Below are 23,722 nucleotides of genomic sequence, written 5' to 3' on the forward strand. Positions count from 1 at the left end.
GTGATCCTCATGCAGCCTGACCTGCTCTGACACCTCACTGTGAAGGTCCTAACACCACCCGCCGTTCTCGATGTTCAGTATGTGGTTTGGCCTCCTTACTGGCCGAGACACTGGGAATCAGATTTGGTGAATCACCAGTTTTAAACTGGTTCGTTTGTAAGAACTAAGGAAGGAGTTCACTCACAGACTCAGGGAGGAATCGTTCCAGTCGTGGACGAGTTGAAACGAGGCCTCAGGTGAACTGAGGGAAGACGAGCAAAGGAAGCTTCTCCTAAAACCTTTATTTCATTCATACAGTGCAAGAATTTTAAATGGCATAAAAGTGAAAGTGGACAAAATCAGCACCAGTGAAACATCTCTAACTCACATCACATCTAATTTCACCGTGCAGATGAAAACATGAGCTACAGGTGTGAAGATGCTCGTTGAAATCCTGCTTCTTCCTTCATGTCTCTTCACCTCAGTGAGCGTGAGACTCTTCACACAGTCCATATGATGCATGATGAACTGTGACTGTGTCAGTCAGAGGAAATGTGCGTGTACAACATGGCTCGTTGTGTTTTTGTAGTTTTACGCTGATCATCAGTGGAGCGTTGCTCTCTCTCTCTCTGGTCGAGCGTCCTACACCTGCACAGACCACGGTGTGAAGCTGCCAGGTTCTGCAGGTGGACACTGCAACAGAGAAACACCCACCAGGTTTAAACACACAGGAAGTGACACGGCATCTGTCAGTCTGTTTAAAATGAAACCAGTTTATCTTTGCTCAAGCCTTCGTACCAGTTTGGTGAAGTGGTCGCTGCAGGCGTTGCGGATTCTCTCGGCAGAGGCGGGGCTGTCCAGCCTGAATGGGCCGCTGATGCCCGACTCTGCCCGGGCGGCGCTGATGGCATCTTTGATAGCGTAGAAAACCGATGACGCCAGGAAAAGAGGAGGCTCGCCCACAGCCTGGAAAGAAAACAAAGTTGTGCTCAGGTGTGTGTGAATAAGTGTCATCTGTGGACAGGTGAGCAGTGATGCTGATGAGGAGGCAGCGGAGTCACCTTGGAGGCGAAGATGGCCTTGTTGTTTGGCGCGTCCCGAAGCAGCGAGACGGTGAGCTCGGTGGGAATGTCACCGAAGGCCGGGATCTTATAAGAACCAGGTCCCCGAGTGAGGAGGACGCCCTGAGGTGAATAATGGAGCTCCTCCAGCGTGAAGAGACCCACACCTTGCATGAACGCCCCCTCCACCTGGAGAGACATACAGGACATTCTGACCTGAGGACGGCTCGATAGGGAAACTCTGGAGTGTCCAGAGGTTTATTCATCTGCTCTTTGATACTGACCCGTGACCTTTAACTGACCTTTAACTGACTCAGTGACTTTTTCCAGTGATTGAACTTTGATTGATTTATCGACTGACTGAGCGACTGATTGATTGACTCACCTGTCCAATGTCTATAGCTGGGTTGAGGCTGTGACCAACGTCCATCACTATGGTGGTGCTCAGGTTCTACAGCACAGACACGTCACAGAAACACCTGTTCAGATCTTTGTCAAGCTGAATGAACAGTTTTAATTGAAGCTTTGCACTGAATGGAAGGATGAAGGTTTTTATCCATGATCAAAAAAACATCTTCAACTGTCAAATCAGGTAAAATCTTCCAGAGCCAGGCTTCAGGATCAGACCATGAGGGAAAAGCAGCTGTGAAACATCAGTAAAGCTCGACCCTGAACTGCAGAAGCTCATCCAGTGAAAACTGATGATCTTATTCAGAGCTTTGTGAGGATGAAGCTCAGTGCTCAGTAGTCTTAGCTCGTGCTGACCTTGTGAGCTCCGGTGAGACAGTCGATCTCCACCTCTGAACAGGCCACTCCGTAGCTGAAGTAGTTGAAAGCTCGGCCGGAGTTTGACTCAAAGTCATAACCAAGATCTGGAGTCCTGACAGCAAACAGGAAACAGTGAAACTCAGTCTCAGCCCACAGGGTAACTGAACCAGCAGCTCCCTGAACCAACTCACTTGTAAAATCCGTTTGCACTGAGGTTGACTCTGTTGAAGTATGCTGCGCTCACCTGAAACCCAGACAGAGATCATCGGAGTGAGACTGAAGACGGAGAACCAATAAGAACCAATGTGAACCAAACACATCTACAGCCACTGCTCACCCAGTCCTCCCATGATCCTTTGGGGTTCTTGGTCTTGTATGGTTCCAGACGTTTCACGAGGATCTCGCAGGCGTTTTGCACGGCGGCTCCGTTGAGGTCAGAGGAGGCGGAGGCGGCGGTGGGACTGGTGTTGGGGACTGTGTTGGTGCTGGTCTCTGAGATGTGGATCTTTGAACAGGGGATACCCAGAACCCTGCTGGCAACCTGGAAACACAGTTTGTTGAATGAAGTGAAATGAAGAACTCTCGTACGCAGGAATGTAAAGATCTGATCCAATAAAATATGAAACATCCTCTGAGAGTTTAAAATAAGAAAACAGAAGAAATTTCAGCATAATAGTTTGTTAAGCTCCAGAACCTGGACCATCTTGGTGTGGAGTCCCTGTCCCATCTCTGTCCCACCATGGGTCAACAACACCGAACCATCAGTGTAGATGTGAACCAGAGCTCCAGCCTGCAGACACACACCGAAACACTAAGTCCAACACATTCAGGAGCACTAAGTCGGATAGAAACCATTCAACCGTCAACACTTTGCTCGTCAGTGTTGTTGGATCACACCTGGTTGAGGAAGACAGAAGTGAAGCTGATGCCGAACTTGGTGGGGACGATGGCGAGGCCTCGTTTGGTCCATCGGTTCTGTCTGACGGGGCGAAAAAGAACCCAGAGAGAATTCATTTCCACCGCCCAGAGCTGCAGCTCAGACTGTTCTGTCCGAGGCAGAACTCACAGAAACGTCCATGGACATTCACACATTCTGTGTTTACCTGTTACTGAAGCTCAGAAACGTGACAGCGTCTCAGAAGCTTCAGTCTGGCTGGTTTTACCTGTTGTAGAGGTCGATGGCAGCTCGGCGTCGCTGGTATCCAGACCGTGACAGGCACTCGTCCCAGCAGCGGTCCAGAGTGCACTGATCCAGGACCTGGTTGTAGGGCGTCGACTCGCCTTCTGTGTACAGGTTCAACTGACGCACCTGGAGGAGGACGGAGGGACAGATCGGACAGTGTCTTTGCAGCCGAATTCAGCTCGTTCAACATGTCTGACATTGTTCATCCACAGACCTCCTCTGCTGGCCTCCCCAGACTCTGAGCCACATCAGTCATCCAGCTCTCAGAGACCATCATGCCTTGCGGCCCTCCAAAGCCTCTGAATGCCGTGTTGGACGGCAGGTTGGTGCGGCACAGGAAGCCTCGGCCGCGAACGTTCGCCACGCTGTACGAGTTCTCCATGTGGAACAGAGCGCGCTCCATGACCTCAACAAACACGCAGGTGACATCAGCAGATAATCAGCATACGGTGAAGAGAAAATGGTCTGAGGTCAGTAATGATACTCACTGATAAGGAGAGGTCCATGGAGTTTCCAACATTACTGTAGTACGACACGTCCAGAGCCACGACCTTACCGCTGCTCAGGAAACCAACCTGGAACAAGAGGAGACGAAGAAGAAGAAGAAGAAGAAGAAGAAGAAGAAGAAGCGATCACTGACTCTGGAGACGCGAGACGCTCCAACAGACGCAGCTGAAGCTAACAGTCTGTCAGCGTTTAGCTACGATTCTACGAATCCTACAGATCAGTACAAGGAACAAACAGTCGCTCACAGAGCTGCTGAAAACTGCTACTACTGATGTTCATGGTGCTGCTGAAAGTGTCCTCTCCAGCAGGAGGTGTCCTCCTACCTTGTATTTGCCGTAGAAAGGGTGTCTTCCTCCAGTGACCAACATGTCCTCGTCTCTGTCCAACATGCACCTCACAGGCCTCTTCAGCCTGAAACAGAAAATATCTCAGATTTTTGAATGAGGTGAAAACAAAGAAAAAAGAAAAAAGCTAAGTGATTGACAGGCGTACTTGTTTGCTGCCACGGCGACCACAGTGGACAACACCGTGGTTCGGCTCTCCTTGCCACCGAATCCTCCTCCCATCCTCTTCACGCGGACCACCACCCTGTTCGAAGGGACGCCCAGGGCCTTCGCCACCAGAGACTAAGACAAAGAGATGCACACTGTTACCTGTGTGCAGCAGCAGTGTGTAGCAGCAGTGTTACCTGTGTGCAGCAGCAGTGTGTAGCAGCAGTGTGTAGCAGCAGTGTTACCTGTGTGTAGCAGCAGTGTGTAGCAGCAGTGTTACCTGTGTGCAGCAGCAGTGTGTAGCAGCAGTGTGTAGCAGCAGTGTTACCTGTGTGCAGCAGCAGTGTGCAGCAGCAGTGTTACCTGTGTGTAGCAGCAGTGTGTAGCAGCAGTGTTACCTGTGTGCAGCAGCAGTGTGTAGCAGCAGTGTGTAGCAGCAGTGTTACCTGTGTGTAGCAGCAGTGTGTAGCAGCAGTGTGTAGCAGCAGTGTTACCTGTGTGTAGCAGCAGTGTGCAGCAGCAGTGTTACCTGTGTGCAGCAGCAGTGTGCAGCAGCAGTGTTACCTGTGTGCAGCAGCAGTGTTACCTGTGTGCAGCAGCAGTGTGCAGCAGCAGTGTTACCTGTGTGTAGCAGCAGTGTGCAGCAGCAGTGTTACCTGTGTGCAGCAGCAGTGTTACCTGTGTGCAGCAGCAGTGTGCAGCAGCAGTGTTACCTGTGTGTAGCAGCAGTGTGCAGCAGCAGTGTTACCTGTGTGCAGCAGCAGTGTGCAGCAGCAGTGTTACCTGTGTGCAGCAGCAGTGTTACCTGTGTGCAGCAGCAGTGTGCAGCAGCAGTGTTACCTGTGTGTAGCAGCAGTGTGCAGCAGCAGTGTTACCTGTGTGCAGCAGCAGTGTTACCTGTGTGCAGCAGCAGTGTGTAGCAGCAGTGTGTAGCAGCAGTGTGTAGCAGCAGTGTGTAGCAGCAGTGTTACCTGTGTGCAGCAGCAGTGTGTAGCAGCAGTGTGTAGCAGCAGTGTGTAGCAGCAGTGTGCAGCAGCAGTGTTACCTGTGTGCAGCAGCAGTGTTACCTGTGTGTAGCAGCAGTGTTACCTGTGTGCAGCAGCAGTGTTACCTGTGTGTAGCAGCAGTGTTACCTGTGCGCAGCAGCAGTGTTACCTGTGTTTTGGAGGCAGACTGAGTGGAAACAAAGAGCTCCATCTCTCCGTCTTCTCCTCGGGGAACAGCCAGAGTGACGTTTGTCTCCAGGTAGAAATGTTCCTGACCTCCGATGTGTATCTCACCTGACAGATAATCACTCAATAATCAGTATCCGGTCAGCTGGGATCAGGAGGAGGTCTCACACACACACACAAGCATATACAGACAGTCCTACCCTCCAGGATGTGGTCGGCTTGTTTAAACCCTGCCTCCAGGTCTCCCTTCTGGATGGTTCTGATTGGCTGATAGAAGGACTGGGCGGCGATAGCCTCCTGTCAATCAAACCAACAAAATCAGCTTCACTTTTTTTCTAAAACAGATGTCTCTGGAGGGTTAGTTAGAGGTTTGTGAGTCTCTCTTTTCCAAATGTTTGTCTTGTTGTCTTGTATTTACTCGTCATACACGTTAGACACTGATGTTGTCCACAGAACCTCAGGTGCTGCTGGTCTCACCTGGATGGTGACGACGGGCTGCAGCTCTTCGTACTGGATCCTGACAGCCTTGGCGGCTTTCTGAGCATGAAGCTGCGTGTCGGCCACCACGGCGCCGATGATGTGACCCACACATGTGACCTGCAGAGAGGGGGGAAACATCATTAATCTGAACCTGGCGCAGTCACCTGAGTGGTTGAACAAAGCAACAGAAACCTACCTGGCCGTGAGCGAGGACAGTCTCGTCGTATTCGATCGGCCCGGTGGCGTTAGACCCGGGGATGTCGTCAGCAAACACACAACAGACGACGCCAGGCAAACGCTCTGCTGCTGAGGTATCTATAGAGCTGCGACACACACACCTGGGTTAGACAGGACAGGTGTGTCGTACAGGTGCGTGTTAGGCTTTGCGTGTTAGAAGTCTTACATGATGCGAGCATGAGCTTTGCTGCTGGTGATGAGTGACAGGTAGAGCTCGTTCTCGTACAGCGGCACGTCGTCGCAGTAAACCGCCTCACCTGTTGCCTGCTTCATGGCCGACAGGTGCATCATGGGACGGCCCACCACGTCGTCCTGGCTCTGCCCCTCTGGCACCGCCTGGAGGGCAAACATGAAATTACAATTATTATTTTTTAAATATTTATAAATATATTAGTCATTACATGTACTGATTTTGTGTGGTACCTGGTAGATCTGAACACTGGACGGAGTCTCCACACGGTAAATCTCTGTGGCGCTCAAACACTCGGACGTGACGTCCTCCACATTCACACCCTGAGAAATAAAAGAATGAAACTGTGACGGTTTCTTTGTTGAGTGACCAGGATCTGAGTTCCCCAGACCTGATCCTGGGTCAGATCCAGAACCAAACCACACAGTTAAACCTCTGACCTGCTGTCTGAGCTTCTGCAGCACCGTCAGGTAGAACTTGTAAAAGAGGCTGAGGGTCAGAGTTCGCCGGTACGTCACCATGCCGCCCGGTGCAGAGGGGTCGAGGGTCATCTCCTCAGCCAGAGAGGAGCAAGCCTCCTGCAGAAGCTCCTCCCCCCAACACCTGGATGACATCAGAGAGTCAGACCCTCCCTCCCTTTATTCCTTTAACCCATATTCACTGTGTATGTGTGTGTTACCTTCCCAGCAGTCTGCTCGCCGTCTTCTTTGCCAGCACCGTGGTCGCCGCCATTCCGCCGTAGCTCAGCCTCAATTCCTCGACGACGTTCGTCCCGGGAGCGAAGGTGACGCTCATCGCCGCAGTGACGATGCTGATGTCATCCTCACGCCGAGGGGACTGTTTGAAGGCGGAGACGAACTGAGTCTGAGGCGGGAAAAGAAAAAACAGTGAGCGTCAGTCTGAACAGCGAAGGAGGCAGTTTTATGACAGCGGTTGCCACGGCGACGCTGCGGCTACCTTCTTGCTGTACGGGATCTCTATGGAGAGCAGGATCTCCTGCGGTCGCAGAGCCGTCCTCCTGTAACCCGTGAAGAAACCGTCGTCCATCTGAACCACACGACCGCCATCTGACACAGACAGAGGTCAAAGGTCAGGACCAGAGTAATAATCAGCCTTCACAATGAATGAAGTGGTAAACATGACAAGAACAGAAGTGTGTGACGACTATATGAGCAGAGGGGACGACACTGAGCACATGAGCCCAATTTTTCAAAGGTTTACTTTGTTTGTCTTACACAAGCTGTGACCTAACATCTGTGATCTTATATAATGAGTCTGTGCAGGAGGAAACAGTGACTCAGCAGTTTGGAAAAACGCAGGAGTTTGGATTAAAGGTCACGTTAACGCCTCCTGACAAACACAGAGCGAGTAAACACGGCGTGACGGTGTGATTCAGGGACAGTTTCCTCTAACGCTCCGCACAGTGTCATGACTTTACACTGACGACCCAGAACTTTATCAGCGTGTGGCAACGCTCGAGATAAACACAGCACTGGAATTCAAAACCAAACACTAAACCAAGATGTCGAGGTCAAAAATGAATGTTAGAGAATGATCTGCTCTCCTCTGATCTCAGCTAAAGCAAAACACTGACAACACACAGCCTGTATGAGTGTGTGTGTGTGTGTTACCCTTGTCCATCAGTGAGAGTTTGCAGCCTGCTGCCATGAAAACAGGGTTGAGGTCTGATATGGGGCTGGCGGTCATGATGTTTCCACCAACAGCCTGAAAACACAACAACACAATCACTTTTATTGCACACACAATTTTTTGGTTTTGTCACATTTAATAAAATCCAGTTTGTGCGACTCACCGCTACGTTGCGTATCTGCTGTCCGGCGAACCAGCGCAGCTGCTCCAGGACGGCGAGGAAGACTTCGGTCTGATGAGGAGGACGCGTCTCGAGTGCCTGTCTCAGTACTGCCCCCATGTGGCTGAGAGTGCACGCTGCACCAAACACTACACCTGAAGCCACACAGAGTTTCACAAACAGCAACATTTCAGCATTAACATTAAGAGTGAGGTTAGGTGTCTATGACAACCTCAGGACGTCCTATCAATCTGTGTTTATGTTTTTGTTCGTAATCTAAGCGTCGCAGCAGCAGCAGCAGCAGTAACAGTGTGAGGACCCACCGTCCTCAGTGTGAGTCACTGTGTTCAGTTCAGGGATGAAGGCTGGAGCCAGGATGACCGGGTACTCCATGTTCTTAAACTTCACTTCAATACCTGAGCACACGCAAGCACATGGTCGAATGATTGAATGAATGAATGAATGAATGACTGAACGAGTGACTGAAAATAAGTCTGAGCATGAGAGACAGACTGACCCACTTCAGTGTTTCCCACCACCACTCGAGCATCTGGATGTTTCCATTTCAGATGCAGAAACTCTTCCAGAGTGTCAGGCTGCAGCCACACTACCCGGTCACCACGGAAACACAGCGAACGCGACCTCTGACCTTTGGTGAGAGACTAGGTGGGAGGAAGAAAGGAAGGAAAGGAAAGGAAGAAGGATCAACCAACAGGATTTAGACTGCGAGCTAAATGATGTGTAGTAAATTCAGTTAAAGCTCAGGAAGTTAAATTGGTCCCAAACTGCCACTGGACGGTTCAGTGTGTGTGTGTGGTGCTGTCAGTGTCACTCACCATGAGCTCAGGAGGGAAGATGACTTCCTGTGTGGGGTCAAAGGGCGCAAAGTCTGCTGCATTAAACAGAGACGTGGCTTCCTGCACAAAAACACGCCGTTTACAGTCAGAGACATTTTAAAAACTGTCTCCGTACAACGGGACAGAAAGACGGAAAGACTCACGCTCAGGTCCTCCTCCGAGGTTTTCTCAGCTCCGTTCTCACTGGTCATACAGCAGCCATTTTCCCGCCCTCTGCCACCACAGCATCCGCCCTCCTGGAGGAGAAAACAGTGTGTGTGATTTGTGTGTATGTGTCTGTATATGTTTTACAGTGTGTTTGTGTTTGTACTCACCACAGTGAAGGTCCTGTACCCCTCCAGGATGGGTCTGTATCCGGTGCAACGACACAGATTTCCTGAAGAAAAAATGAGCGCCCATGTTAAACTGTGTTCTTTAAGAAAAGCATCACGCGCTCACTGAAACCTCCTTCACTGTTTCTGTTTTCTGCTCATCCATAATTAACAAACAATCATTTCTTCTTGTGCAGTTTGAAGTTTCAGCTTAAACACAGAGCAGCTCCTCTAAAACAAGGATAACACTCAGTCTGATACTGTATTTACAGCGTCTGCTTGATTCAGACTTATTCAGACAAGCCTGTCACATGACTCATCATCATCAGACACGCGTCTACCTTGGAAGGCCTCCTCTATGTCGGCCATTTTGGGCGAGGGGTTGTTTCTGAGCAGAGCGTACATGGACATGACGATCCCCGGAGTACAGAACCCACACTGCGAGCCGTGAGCCCTCGCTATTCGCTCCTGAACATGAAAGGACATATTTATAATAATGACGTCAGTCATAAACATGTTTACACCTGTTCACACACATTATAACACACAGAGGACGAAGACCCTCACAGCTGCATCAGTCATACTGCAGATGTTTCAGTGCAGGGTTAACACGAGTCAGAGAAGGTAAAGTTTCCTGAGGGTTTCATTTGTGTGTGATTGTGTTTCACCTGCACAGGATGGAGTTTCCGGGCCACACTGCCGATGCCCTCCACGGTCGTCACGGCGACTAGGTGTAGGGAGCACAGGGGGGCGAGACAGGCATTGACCGCGTAGTGACTGGACGGAGTTAAAGACTAATTATCTGCACACAATTAGTTTGTTTATCACCCCTGAAATCAGTTTGTCATCATTAAAAGCTCCAGATGTCAGATGAGAGCACATGACTGCAGCTGATGGCACGGTTCATCATTAACACACACACATATACACATTTATATAGACACACACAGACACACACACAGACACACACACACTTTGTTAAGGATACAGCAGCTGCTGAGTGTGTGTTTGGTATCTGGACAACATGACGGTACAGGCTCCACAGCCGCCCTCAGCACAGCCCAGCTTGGTTCCTGTTAAACCCACTGAACACACACACACACACACACACACACACACACACACACACACACACACACACACACACACACACACACACACACACACACACACACACAGAGTTTATGGTGAATGGAACATTTACGGCAATGCATAATCATCTTCAGTGTACAGTCACGCTCTAACACACACTCTGACATCAGACTGTTACAGACTGATCTCACTCACTGTAAATGAGTATGTGATAACAGAAGACAAGGCGTCCTCATCAGCTCACTATTGTCCTGTTTCTCGGGTGGGTTCAAAGGACAAAGGTCCTTGAGGGAGTTCCAGGGGTCCTACCATAGGTCCCTGAGCAGGTTCAAATGGTCCTTGAGTCAGTTAAATGCTAACAGAGCCTGGAGCATCAGCCCTGTAGCTATGGTTACCTTTAATTCATCTTGAACTGATTTAGGACGAAGGTGAACTTAACTATGTTTGACTTAAACTCTGACAGCCAATCAGAGAGCAGGATTTTCTGTTGCCATGTCAATAAAGGTAGAAATAAAAGGTCTTTTTGTGTTTTACTCTCTCTGAAACCACTTCAGCCTGAAAAAGGACAAAAACCAGGACAGACATATGTCAAAGACTCGTCTGTATCAGCTGTTACAGCAAAAATCCCAACTTTCTCTCCAAGTTTATTTGGACTTTGAGCTGCTGACTAATCTCTGAGACGGTCGCCGACCTCAGAGTCACTCGTCATGTTTTTTATGAGAACACCGATAAACTCTGTATAATAAAACACTACACTACAAAACAACATTTAAGGCACTGAAACAGAAGATTTGTGTCCATGGCTATAAAGGAACTTTGATTCACTTCAAAATAAAGGACCTTTTCTTTCTTTCTTCTTTACTTTGAAAACTATTTTTCTCTGTTGATTGTGTCGGAGGTTTTCTGCGAACTCGAGCAGGTAACCTGACTAATGATCACCATCTGATCCAGGAAAAACGAGTCAACTGAGGGCAAAGAAAAACACAAACAACACACACAACAAGTTAAAGCTTCGTCGGTATGTAAATACAAACCGATCAGCCACTGACTGCTGGTTTTAATGTTAAACCACTAACTGGCTTTAATGCTGTAGCCGATCAGTTTGCATTTATATCAGTAGAAATACGTGTGAGCCTACATTTCCTCCTCAGATACATCAGCAGGGTCATCTCAGGATCTGGGTTCTTCTCAACAATCTGCAGGACAACAACGCACAAACACACAATTCAGGATTTGATCAATATGGTAAAAAAAAAACTTTATTCAGACCAGGTCAAAAGCTGCTGTGCTGCTAAAAGAATATATGATAAGTCACATGTTTACTAAACTTACTACGGAAAACCACATAAATTCCACAACATTTAATCTGAAGGTCTGATTAACTAAGAATTTAAGACATTTCCATAAAAGGACAAGTGATCAGCTCAGAGCAAAACCTGACTGCTCACTATAATTATACACAAGTCCTGATAAATAATAACAATAACTGTTATTAATAAGTCTCATTAAAGTGGGAACGGTTTGTGTGCCGTTACACTGCAGACACACTGAAATCACATTATATTTTATATTTTTATAATGTTCCTATTTTTTATTTCACTGCACTAATGCAGCTTAGCAACATTAGATTTATTATTATCAATAAAAACACAGTTACAAGCACGTACAATAAAGTTCCTATAAACTTAAACTCAGTCATCATTAGTAGTGTTATAGTTTAACATGCAGTGTATCACTATGAGCTCAGTATCAATCACAGGTTCCCAAAGAAATGTTATGGGGATTATGATTAATAATATAATTAGTGTAATTAATCATTCTAAGTCTACAGAGTAAGGTCTCGTAAGAGTCACTGTGAAGTAACACGTGAATATCATAGGAATATCATTCGAATGTTGCAGTGATGTGCAGAACTCCATTCAAAATTTAGCTATTTTAAATTGAGTGTGAGATATTGTTACCTTCTTGCCGTTAACGAAGAAGACAAGCTCGTCAGACCTGGACCCGGACCGGGTCTCGGTATCGGCCATGGTCCCTTTCATCTCCGTCGCGTTGCCGGTGCTCTGCGTCCTCTCCATGGTGCCTGTCTTTAACGATCCGGGCCGAAGCGGCTCAGGGGCTGGACCCTCCGCAGAGAGGTGTGTCAGTGACCTGGAGTCTGGACCGGCCCCTCCTCCCCCGAAACACCACAATCCGACAACCTCACTGAGGGCGAATCTGATGGTGCTTTCAGGTGCACCGAATTAAACCAGAAATTTCCTCTGAGCAACAGTAATCGATCGCCAAAATCGTGATTGATTTTCTGTAAATTGGTTATACAGAGCGGAGGAAATTTGACTGGTTTAAGCCTGTGAATGAAATTCAGGAGTACTGACCTACACTGCCTGACGTGACCTTTGACCCCCAGATAAAACGATTACACCCCACTTTAGGCTAATTATTCACAGTTACGCTCGTACCTGGAGGTCAAAGGGTCAAAGGTTACTAAACACACGACAGCACAGGAATTATTCACGTTTTTACAAGTGCACAAACTTAATGTAATAAAAAAAATAATCGTTACAAGTTTTTTTAATAAAACAATTATAATTAAATTAATGATTTTTTAAAAGTAATAAAATATAGCGATAAACTATTATGTGGTCTAGCAAACTGTCATTTAATAAAAATGGCAATGAGAATAAAATACTAAAAATAAATTGTAATTAATAGAAATGCAAATAAATAATAAATGGTAACAAAATAACTGTAAAAAAAAACCTAAATGCTAATTATAATGGTAATAACAGCAAATCATCATCATAAAACATGAATGAGGAACTGATAAACTTTGTTTTATAAATTTCAGTCATTCAAAACCCAAATTACAAAACTCTGCAAAGACTGAATCTTTTCATTTCCATTGACATGTCGACGCAAACAGAAACACACACTGCTGTTTGTTCATGTTTTCACTCTCACACACTTCCCATTAGTGTCGGGTCCCTCGGTCATTCATGTGATCTGTTTTCCAGCAGTGAACCGATTTGATTCAGTTGATCTGACTTCAGAAACTGAGAAGAGTCTGAAAGAACCAGACGGAACTGGAATATTCTGCCTTTCTCCTACTGGTCCATTCACATCAGACTGCTCTGGTTTCCAGTCAGAGTCTGAGCAGTTCAGCCGGGTTTGGACGTCACGTGGTGGAAACACCAGAGTCGGATTAACTGGAGAAGCATGATCCAGGTGTGTGTTCCACCTGTCCACATCACATACACAGCAGAAGGCTAATCTGAACAGCAGCAGAGAACAAAACATGATTCTGGAAAAAGAAATCGGAGTTTCTGTTTGTGGTTTGTGGTGTCTGTCTGATTCCTGGTCCTGTGAAGATGAGCTGCTGCAGAAAGACGAGCACAGACACCAAAACATTTGACATTAGCTGTTGGTTTCTGAGAGTGTTTTCCTCAGACTGCAGGAATGTTGACTTCACTGTATTTTTAAGGGGTAAACTGTGAGGAGCTGAACCCAGCATCAGCTGAGAGGCTGCAGCGCCACACAGACTTAAAGTGTTAATCAGCCCCTGTGATTAGTTATTACCCTTCAAACAGACAGAGAGCAGCTGCTGATTAAAGAGCTCTCAGCACACACTGACGGCAGCTCTGAACTGATGAGTCACTGCATTATATTCACCATGACTCTGAGATTTAATCTTCTTACAGATCTTGAATGAAGTCTGGTGGACAGACGTCAGCTCAAAGATCAGATGCTTGGAGGTTGGAGATAATCTGAGTCTGAAACCTTCTACAACATTTAAAAGTTTAAACCTGTAACCAGTGCTTCTATAATATATTCAGACAGCGTTTAATGGATGTTTTCTTCTTCTCACGTAACAATAATAAGATTTGAGTAAATTAACTGTGATTTTAAAAAAACTGGAAATAATGATCAAGAGATCAATAAATCTGTGACAGAAATGGTTCGGATCAAATTCAAATAGTTTTCCTGAAATTGGACACCTGTGGCCTTTGACCTCTGATACCTGATCACAGCGTGTTCACACCTGCCTTTAAAAAACGTCGTAGATGTCCGATGCTGCTCCTACGACGCCTCCACCGGGTGAAAGCCTCCGTTCTCCTCCCTCAGCTTCTCTCTCTTCCTGGCCTGAACCAGGCTGTAGACCACAGCTCCCAGTGTGTTCCTGTTCAGACCGAAGCCCCGACCACTGCCACGCTCTGTGAAACTGGACCGTTCGTCCTGACTGCTCACGAAATACGTACGAACCTGAAGGACGAAAGCACCAAAGATATCACAAACTCTTCCCGACAGCGAGTGTAATCGCATTTACGTGTAATTTAGTTTTCTCACCTTGCCATGACGTTCACTGATGCCTTTGACGTAAATGTTCCCTCTAAGTTGCCGTAGGAAGCCTCGCTCAACCAGAATACAGCTGGTGGATTCTGGGACCTGAAATGAGGATGGTGGGGACGACTGTCAGGTTACAAACACGATATAAACATACAAACCGTGGCAGACAGACAGGTGTGCTCACCTGTATCCTCCCGCTGACTCCGGTGCTCTCCATCCTGCTCGCTATGTTCACCGTCGTGCCCCAGATGTCGTACTGAGGTTTGGTGGCACCGATCACTCCTGCGATCACCGGGCCGTGAGCGACGCCTGGAGATCAACAACAAATGATAAAGTTTCATTTTGTGATTTTTCTTTTCAGCTTTTTTTTCTTCATTTTACTCCGACCTGGTGTTATCATAAAATAATCTTCCACAGCTAATGACTTAACTTCCTGCTGCCTGAATTAAATATTTTAAAAACCATATTTGAAGTATGAAGCTGTTTCAGTGCTTGTTCTTAGGTTTTTAGTGTCAGTGTTCATGTTCTAATGGAAACAGGTTCAGACAGTTCTACCCTTCATGTTTTTTATTTATCTGTTAAAGTGTGTGTGTTGTACGTACCGACTCTGAGCTGGAAGCTGTTTCCTGTGTGTGTGTTGATGTGTTTGAGTGTTTCCTGCATGGCCAGAGCGAACAGAACCAGCTCGCTGAGGTGATGCCAGCCGTCCTCACACTCCTGAACACAAACACACATTCAACAAAGGAACAAAAGTCACAGTGACACTCCCACAAACTCTTTTCTGACACAGATCCAGATTCCTGAGCTGATACAGCGGAAACTCGGCACCAATAGTTTTTATTTAAAAGAATAAACTCTGACCTGTCTGTCAGGAGAGAGGCCAGAAGCTGCCATGTAGGAACTACCGATGGTTTTAATCTTCTCCACCTCCTGGAAATAACAGTCATCCAACAGCTGCACAGACAAAGACACAGAAGAATGACTTTCAAACACACTTTTCATGCCATGAAATTAAACACTAACTGGACTGAAGTGAAATATAAAGTCTCATCAACCTTTGGTCCGAACAAAACTCAACCTGAGTTTGACTCTTAGGTTAAACCGTGTGTAAAGAAAGCAAATTAAATATTCACAAACAGGAAAGAAGTAAAAAAAATCAGTAAGAGAAAAAGTAAATGAAGTCAACTATACATTAAAAAAGCAATTTTAACATTGCCATGTGTGGCGACACCCTTTTATTAAATATATGTCTTAAAGTACAAACATGACCTTTTCAGAATATCTGAAAAAATAGTGTCGACATTTCAATTCTAAATATACTGTAACAGAGCTGTGAAGGATGTTTACAATACAAATCACCACCATTTTTATTGCATAATCATCATTTTGTTGGGCAGTACGTGTTTTGTGTGTGTGTCTGCGTGTGTGTGTGACCTCGTCGAAGTCAGTGATGATGTGGTTGAGGAGGCGGAGACACTCGACGTGCTGATGAACGAGCTCCTTCTGCTCGTAGAAGTCGGAGAAACCCGGCAGAGAGGCGAAGAGGACACCGACCCGCTCGTACGACTGCGAGTACAACTCCTGAAAATAAACACAAACACGGGAAGATAAAACCACCACAGACACACAAAACGACAGCAGGTGCGAATCCCTGACAACACAGGGACACAAAATGACCATAAATACCTGCTGCGACCTTTTCTGAGACCTGAGGACACTGAGCACACGCACACAAACACACACCTGTGGACAGGTGAGAGTACCTCATTGAGGCGGTCTCTCTCCAGAAAGTGCTGAGCGACGTGGGCGGGGAGGATGTTGAGCAGCAGGCACTCGTTGTGCTCCCTCAGCTCCTTCATGTCCTCCACCTCCTTCCTCGCCTGGAGACGCCACAGGAAGTCCAGCCGTGCCGTGGCCTCCAGCTACCAACGAAGAAGAGCACAGAGGCATAACAGATGAGGATCAAATGATAAAAAATGAAGAAGGGACAGCAGAACCCGGCAGAACCCGGCAGAACTCACCTGTCTGCTGTTGTAGAGAACAGTGACCACGAACATCACCATGAAAACCGCACACACTCCCTTCTTACACAGGTGATGAGACCTGAGTGACACAGAAGGCGACCGTTAGACCCGGCAGCTGTTCTTATCCACAACGTTCAGGTAACGGAAAATAATCACCTGTGCGTCTCCATGAGGTAGGTGTAAAGGGCGGTGGCCAATAGGAGGACGGCGAGCTTCAAAACGCAACTCAACCTGAGGAACACCGCACAGGTAACCATGGCAACCACGGCGCTCAGCACCATATACTGTTCACAAGGAAGGTCGTTAATTACAATGACACCTAAGCAAACAATATAATGACGTTTCATAGCGTTTACTCGCACCTCTGGATGTGTACAGATGTTGATGTCAGGCCAGGTAGAGGTGGGCGGAGCCAGCAGGGAGTCACTGCTGTTACTGTGAGTGTCTGATGACTCACACCACAGCTGGAGGAAGGAAGGAAGTTAACGCTGATTGTATTAAATCGTTTTTCCCGTTTCCCTGCAGCGCTCCTGACAATGTTTACGTCCAGTAGCTAATCACAACAAATCCAGCAGACTTACGATGTCCGAGGAGGCGACGCCGAAGTTGATGGTGACGGCGGTGAGCGTGAGCAGCGTCCGGGCGGTCTTGGTTTCGTGAATCCAACAACAGAGCGACTGCAGAGGGGCGGGGCAGTGCTTAAACTCCTCCCCCAGAGTGAGCAACAAAAGCAGGGAGTAAACACTGCCACTGATTAGGAACTGAGCAACCATCGGACACAACCTGCAGGGAGACATGACGGAGGTGAAGACCTGGACACGGAAGGTTAACAGTTAATAGGTATGTCTCGTGTCAGGTGTTAGTGAAGACTGCACCAGTATAAACACACTTTAAACTGGTTGGTGCTGAACCCCAGTGGCAGAGAAATCATCACTGTAAAGTCTTTTATTATAAACCACTGAGTCAGGTAGAGAGACAGGTGTACCGTGGGGCGGGGATTAGCGCTTGGACAGCCATCAGCAGCAGCAGCAGGATGAAGGAACAAACCATGTTGGACTTGAAGAGTTCGTCTCTCATTTGGGAGTACTGAGAGACAAAGAGAGGACGATTAACTGTCACCAAACTGCCCGCTACATCTCAAAGACACGTCCAGACAGAGGAGTCAGGTCATTACCTTTCCCTCCATGTGGGAGTCCTTGAACACCTGAGTGAAGGTGGTGATGTGCTCCTTCCTCATTCGCTCGCTGCTTCGAACCTCCATGGCCTGACGGATCCTCTTGTTGACCTCTCGTGATCCTGACCTCTGTGCCGCAATCTGGTTGGGCAGCTGGGTCAGTGAGCCGTTGGTGAAAGTGGCGAGGATCTGTGGGGCGCCACAGGGACAACATAAGACAAAAGCCATCAAATTTCCACAAAGTGTGAGCCTTTTGTTATCAAAGTGTCCAATGTCCTCACAAAACTCATTCCCAGGATGTCTCCAAAAGGCAGCTCGGCGCTCCAGCTCGTTGTCTCGTCGTAACTCGGGCGTCTCACTTTGGGAGGCTGGACTTCCTCCCGCAGCATCGGGCGGATCAGGTACGTGTCGATGTTGTGTTTCCGTAGAAACTCGTTGCGTTCCTGGCCGTGTCCCGCCTCCGTCTCGTACAGCCCCCCCAGGCAGTCCAGAGTGGCCCGAGAGATGTGAACCCGCCTGAGGTGAGGAACCGAAAGCAGCTGTTACACCGACTTCTACCTTTTTTATATTTAAACTGACAAATATGATATATATGAGAGAAAATCAGCAAAGGTTCACGTCTGTGTTCCTGAATGAGACACGATAACAGACGTTTGCTGTCAACTACACACAACTCGAGTGACTACAATCATTGTAAAGTGAGGACATTTTGGCAAAGACGTGGGTTAAGGAGTAACATTACGATCAGGTCAATGAGACAGCTCAGTGGTGCATCAGCAAAGACATGATGTCTGAGTGTGTGTCTGACCCCGGGACTCCTGCAGCCTCTAGACTGTTGGCGATGTCGACGTCCCAGCTCCAGATGTCAAACTGCCACTTCTGAAGACCCAAAACGCCACAAAGAACCGAACCGGAGTGGACACCGATCCTCATGTCCACCTCCTGCTGCAGCTCCCGACGAACGTAACTGTAACACGTTCGTGTCTCCGTGAAGCTTCATGTAAACAGCGTGTTTAATATGTTCTATTAGTGTGTGTGTGTGTGTGTGTTTTTACCGTATCGTGTTGATCATGCTGAGGCCCATCTCCACGCAGCAGCGAGCGTGTCCTCTCTGAGGCTCTGGGACTCCTGACACACAGTAGTAACAGTCACCCAGGATCTTAATACGCAAACACTGATGCTCCTGAACATAAACACAGACGGAGACACACATCATCATTAACAACCATTTCCTCACTGACGTCCCAGTTTATTCTACTGTTAATAACGACGATAAACTTTATTTATAACGGACACGATGCAGCTCAAAGTGCTTCACAGATTCACAGAAAAAAAGTCTTTAAATCTGACCTCGGCCAGCCTGTCGAAGCGACCGAAGAGCTCGTTCAGAGTTTTAACCAGATCCTGAGCCGAAAGAATCAACGAGAGAGAAGTGAAGCCGATGATGTCTGCGAACAGGATGCTGCGGAGAGAAGGCGACAGAAACGTACGATTAAACTCAGCACGCTGGAAACAACACGTCTTTGAACACAAACTCTGGGTCTGAGCTTTGCGACAGATGAAAACAGAGGCCGTCTGTGCTGGTGTGTGACCTGACGTCTTTGTAGTGGTGGATGTAGATCTTGTGGAACTGCTGAGGCAGCAGATATTCGTCCACAGTGGCCATGTCAGCGATCATCTCCAGAACCAGAAACCGAGGCAGGATGGACATGACCAGACGCTCCTGCAGGACACGAAACAGACAGACGGGAGAACTGGCTGCTTTTCCACGTCCTGGGTAAACTGGAAATCTTTGCATCAAATGATTCACCAGTTCATTATCAAATCAACCAAGACGAACGAGGATCTCGTGTCTATGATACGAAATCACGGAATAACATCACATCAGTTCAGATCATAAACAGACGTGCGCAGTGTTTCTCCACCTGTCTGTGGTTCTCTCTCTCCAGTCGGACCCGGCCCTCGATACAGCGCCTGGTCTCCAGGAAGGCCTGTCTCTGAGTCCGATCGGACAGGTAGTGGATGAACAGACCTGCTGTGTTCATAGCCAGGTACAACAAGGCCTTCGACAGCACCTGCACAGGAACAACAAGTTATGAACACAGCACAGCGAAGCACGGTTAGAAAAACCCTGACAGGGTTCGTAAAAGACTGAGATGTTTTCAGAAAGGAAGGAAGGAAGGAGGAGGAAGGAAGGAAGGAAGGAGGAGGAGGAGAAAAAGAAAGAAAGAATAACCTCTCTGGCGAAGGTGTGGTTGCCGTAGTGACAGCAGACATCCACCAGCAGGTGCAGGGTGGAGGCAGTTACCCCGGCGACGATGGACCAGAGGAGGGGTAGGGGCAGGAGTGTGTACGTGGAGAACAGCGTGAAGAAGACGTACCAGGAGTGATCGCTCTCCGCCCGACTGAAAACACCGACCAGCACCTGGACGGTCTGAGACAACCAGCTGACCACAGACAGGTACCTGAGACGCACACAGACACACTGACATTTTCTGATGCTGCTGAACGCAGGTTTCTCTCCGACTACATTTCCCAGCATACCTCAGCCACTGTGGCGACGACATCACCTCCCTCCTGGTCAGAGCCAGCACGCAGATCCCCGCCCACAGGACGACCGACAGGACGGCCAGCCAATCGCAGGCCACGCCTCCCCAGTCCGCCGGCCACGTTAGCAGAGAGATGAGCAGTCTGGTGAGGATGTTGATGACGTTGGTGACGACCAGCGAAGTTCTTCTCTGACCGGAGGAAAACTGCTGGTACAGCTGCTCCAGCTCCGCAGACCTGAGGAGTTCAATGTCAAAAACAGAAGGTTAACAAAAGCATCACGTGACTCGATGACTCTAAAGTCTGTCTGAACGTGTCCAACCTCAGCTCTGAAACACAACCTAGAAATCACTGTGTGCTGTTTGTGTATCTTTACTTGAATGTGTGTTGCAGCGCGGGAACGAAGACGCCGTGCACCGTCGATCCCCACGAAACAAAGAAATCGGCGTCACAGAGAGGGCTGTGTTTCGTTTCTGCGGCCCTGGTGATCCTCGGTGTCGCTGGGTGGATGCGGGCTGCCGACGAGCGCCTCTTCTGCCAGAACGCTCCTCGAGACGCCTTGTTGCGGATCTGCCTGCAAGACAACAGTCAGGGATTCATTTGGAAATAGGATTAATGTTAAATTAATCTGTGGATTGATTTAAATTCAGTGCCTCTACCTGCTGATGTCATCAGTCTCTACCTGCTGATGTCATCACTGTCCCTACCTGTTGATGTCGGCTATGTAGGCGTCGGTGACGGTGATGCGGTGCTTCCCTCTCTCCAGGCCTCCGGCGAGCCTCAGCGAGTACAGGTGGTGCTGGTCGATGATGTTTCTGACGGCGTTTTGCCACAACAGCTGCTTCCTCCGCAGGCCGGGGGCGGGGTTTACGTTGGCACTGAAGGTGATGTCACTTGTTTGCCGCGCCACCTCACAGACGCCGTTCTCCAGCACGCCACAGTCGTCCTCCATGGTTACAAGAGCAGCGAGGCCCGCCTCCTCTGTGACCTGAGCGGTGCAGGAAGCGTGAACATTAACCGAAACCTCAGTGTTGATGGATTAAACCAGAAGTGAGAGAGAGATGGAGGTGAAAGACATTTTAATCTCTGAGGACTTAAAGTCAAAGTATTCTGAGAAATTAATTAATAACTGAAACGAACTGAATACAGTGAAAAGAGAGAAGTCACTGCACAGAGAAAACGAGCAGGAGAAGGTGGGATGATCTCAGGAAGGTTAAAGGTTAAAAGTCCCAGGTCCTTCCTGCTGAGACTTCCTCCTTTCCCGGCCTTCAGCTCTGTGGACAACTGTAGGACAGCGGGACAGAGTCTGAGACCACAGACGGACGCGGGTCAGATAAACCTCTCAGTTCACATTGTGTTGTAAACGTTCTGGATGTTCAGTTGATCAGATTGTCTCTCTGCCAAAAAGCTAAAGGGCGTCTCATTGGACCAGCTGGCCTGAACACGTGGTGCTGGCCCGGGTCAGGTCCAGGTTTCAGGGCTAAGCCAATCAGATTACAGCACAGTGACCTGCTGGCTCCTGACTTCAATTTAATTCATATGAGCGAGTCATCAGCTGATGGAGACCAAACACAGAGCTAAAGGAGAGGGAACACTGGACTCCACTCCAGATGAAGGATCACGCTGATCTGTGACAGCTGATTGTGGAAATAAACACCTGTCAGCACATGATGAGCTGATAATGTTTCAGGTATTGATTTTTAAGTTTGTTCTACTGAGGTTAAAAAAAACAAAAATCCACATTCACCTTCATCAGATTCTTGTGGAAATGCAAATGATGTTTTGGTTTATAAAGCGTGTAACCAGGTATCATCTAAAAATTACAGCAGACTCCACTTTTAAAAGTTTGATTTCTTATTTTTCTATCAAACATTTTCTGGCACTGAACAAAATAATCTGCTGCCAAACGTTGAATGTGGTTTAAACACAAAATAAAACAAATGAGCATGAGGAGATTTTCCTGATGCTGGTGAGACATTAGATTAACTGCAGACTCGTTTGTCATGAATAAAGTCCTGAGGTTTCACACTGAGCCTGGCTGCATGCGTGTGATCTACCTACTTGTTGCCGTGGTGGAGTTTGTTTCATCCAGATGAAGCGTGTAACGCCAGCCTCCGGCCTCGGTCATCGACGACGGCGGCAGCTGCTTTCCTTTGTGTTTCTCTTCCGTCCTTTTTCAGTCTCAGCGTCTGATCGTTAAAGTCCATTTCTCTGATCTCTGTTTCCTTCCACGTCTGTTTTTCCTTCTTTGCTTTTCTTTACTTTTTCTGACTTCTGATTCCCTTCATCTCCTCCGCTGGTTTGTTTTCATTCCACATCTCTAACTCACGCCTGTAACTTCATTCCTCATCCATATTTTCTGTCTCTGGATTTCTACTGATGTAAATCTACTGTGAACGCTGACATTCTCCATCAGCATTAACTCAGTAACATCTGTCCATGAAGTCCTGCGAAGGACAAAAGAACAAAAATATCACAACAATTACGCATCAAAGCTAAAAGATGTTTAAAGTCTTAATATCTGTTTGATTTACCTGCATGACAGGAAAACTCAGTTCACCAAACCAGAAGCTGAAGTTTGTCCAAAACCCTCTGAGAGACAAAGACAGAGAAGAAGACACACAGACACAAACACAACAGACAGAGAGGTCGACCGAGGAGGAACAGCTTTGTGTAATAATCTGATGTTAACCAGCAGATGTCCGGGTGTCCTTTAATCCCAACAGGAAACCCTGAAACAGAGATAAATGGCTGCTCATTAAAAGGACAGATTAACTGTGTGTGTGTTCAGGTGCATGATGGGATTGGCAGACCTCCAACCAGGTCAGATTGTGTTTGAGTGTGCGGTTTACTGCGTGTACAAAAGAAACGGCGACAGTCCAGCTTCACACACGAGGAGGTGAGAGGAGAAGCTGCTGAGCTGGCGACGATAAACACGACCTGAAATACAAAAATATCGCAAATTCATCTGTGACACAACCGACACAGGTCAGCGATACTCCGGCTGGATCACTCCAGCTTTTATTATTTCAAAAACTATATGGTAGAACAGAACGTGTGTTTCATCATACAAAATGAATAATATGTGGTTAGAACACAGAACACACCGATACACACAGACAACACGTTTAAATCACACGTGTGATTGGCTGAAGCTTCACGTCTAAAACACTCTGTTTCCACTTGTTGGTTTTTGTCATAAATTTATTTCATTTAATTTGGTTTAAAAATTAACTGTATTTGTTTCCAAATGATTTTATTACCTTATTTCTTATTTCCCATTCATTTTCAAATTTAATAGAATTTGGTTTCTTATGCATTTAATTATTGTTGTTTTATTTCTTTTTAATTTCATGTTTTTATTTCATCTATTTTGGATTTTTTTTTAAATACAAAATGTTATTAATTTATCAACAGCACATTATATTACTGACATCGGGAAATATGAAGAAAGAAGTGAGAGGGCTGATGGGAAATGTGGTCTTTAGCTGGAAT

At 47.3% G+C, this 23,722-nt stretch overlaps 2 protein-coding genes across 2 annotated transcripts; both read right to left on the reverse strand.

The window, feature by feature from the left end:
- Nucleotides 1-274: 274 nt before the first annotated feature.
- On the reverse strand, nucleotides 275-12,325 carry xdh (xanthine dehydrogenase). The gene is made up of 35 exons (XM_041031943.1): nucleotides 12,100-12,325; nucleotides 11,277-11,334; nucleotides 10,035-10,131; nucleotides 9,715-9,823; nucleotides 9,388-9,514; nucleotides 9,050-9,111; nucleotides 8,879-8,971; nucleotides 8,715-8,795; nucleotides 8,396-8,540; nucleotides 8,202-8,294; nucleotides 7,882-8,033; nucleotides 7,700-7,793; nucleotides 7,026-7,135; nucleotides 6,748-6,932; nucleotides 6,509-6,671; nucleotides 6,302-6,391; nucleotides 6,045-6,214; nucleotides 5,838-5,964; nucleotides 5,639-5,758; nucleotides 5,362-5,458; nucleotides 5,145-5,269; nucleotides 3,991-4,124; nucleotides 3,822-3,909; nucleotides 3,480-3,566; nucleotides 3,206-3,397; nucleotides 2,972-3,117; nucleotides 2,706-2,787; nucleotides 2,503-2,598; nucleotides 2,146-2,349; nucleotides 2,000-2,052; nucleotides 1,806-1,920; nucleotides 1,426-1,491; nucleotides 1,041-1,229; nucleotides 778-945; nucleotides 275-672 (listed from the first exon to the last, which is right to left on the reverse strand). The coding sequence occupies exons 1-35, from the start codon at nucleotides 12,214-12,216 to the stop codon at nucleotides 622-624; spliced, it is 4,086 nt and encodes a 1,361-aa protein (XP_040887877.1). The 5' UTR covers nucleotides 12,217-12,325; the 3' UTR covers nucleotides 275-621.
- Nucleotides 12,326-12,790: 465 nt separating this feature from the next.
- LOC121177651 (adenylate cyclase type 8-like) lies at nucleotides 12,791-22,845 on the reverse strand. Its single transcript, XM_041031945.1, has 26 exons — nucleotides 22,762-22,845; nucleotides 22,289-22,674; nucleotides 20,935-21,215; nucleotides 20,604-20,801; nucleotides 20,225-20,464; nucleotides 19,917-20,145; nucleotides 19,606-19,755; nucleotides 19,273-19,403; nucleotides 19,031-19,142; nucleotides 18,736-18,863; nucleotides 18,489-18,647; nucleotides 17,962-18,196; nucleotides 17,681-17,869; nucleotides 17,492-17,592; nucleotides 17,088-17,289; nucleotides 16,869-16,970; nucleotides 16,663-16,790; nucleotides 16,504-16,585; nucleotides 16,246-16,404; nucleotides 15,917-16,063; nucleotides 15,344-15,436; nucleotides 15,085-15,199; nucleotides 14,667-14,791; nucleotides 14,483-14,581; nucleotides 14,182-14,398; nucleotides 12,791-13,514 (listed from the first exon to the last, which is right to left on the reverse strand). The coding sequence occupies exons 2-25, from the start codon at nucleotides 22,313-22,315 to the stop codon at nucleotides 14,216-14,218; spliced, it is 3,615 nt and encodes a 1,204-aa protein (XP_040887879.1). The 5' UTR covers nucleotides 22,316-22,674; nucleotides 22,762-22,845; the 3' UTR covers nucleotides 12,791-13,514; nucleotides 14,182-14,215.
- Between the last annotated feature and the right edge of the window lie 877 nt (nucleotides 22,846-23,722).

Source organism: Toxotes jaculatrix, chromosome 24, assembly GCF_017976425.1.
Source record: "Toxotes jaculatrix isolate fToxJac2 chromosome 24, fToxJac2.pri, whole genome shotgun sequence".
Lineage (NCBI taxonomy): Eukaryota > Metazoa > Chordata > Actinopteri > Toxotidae > Toxotes > Toxotes jaculatrix.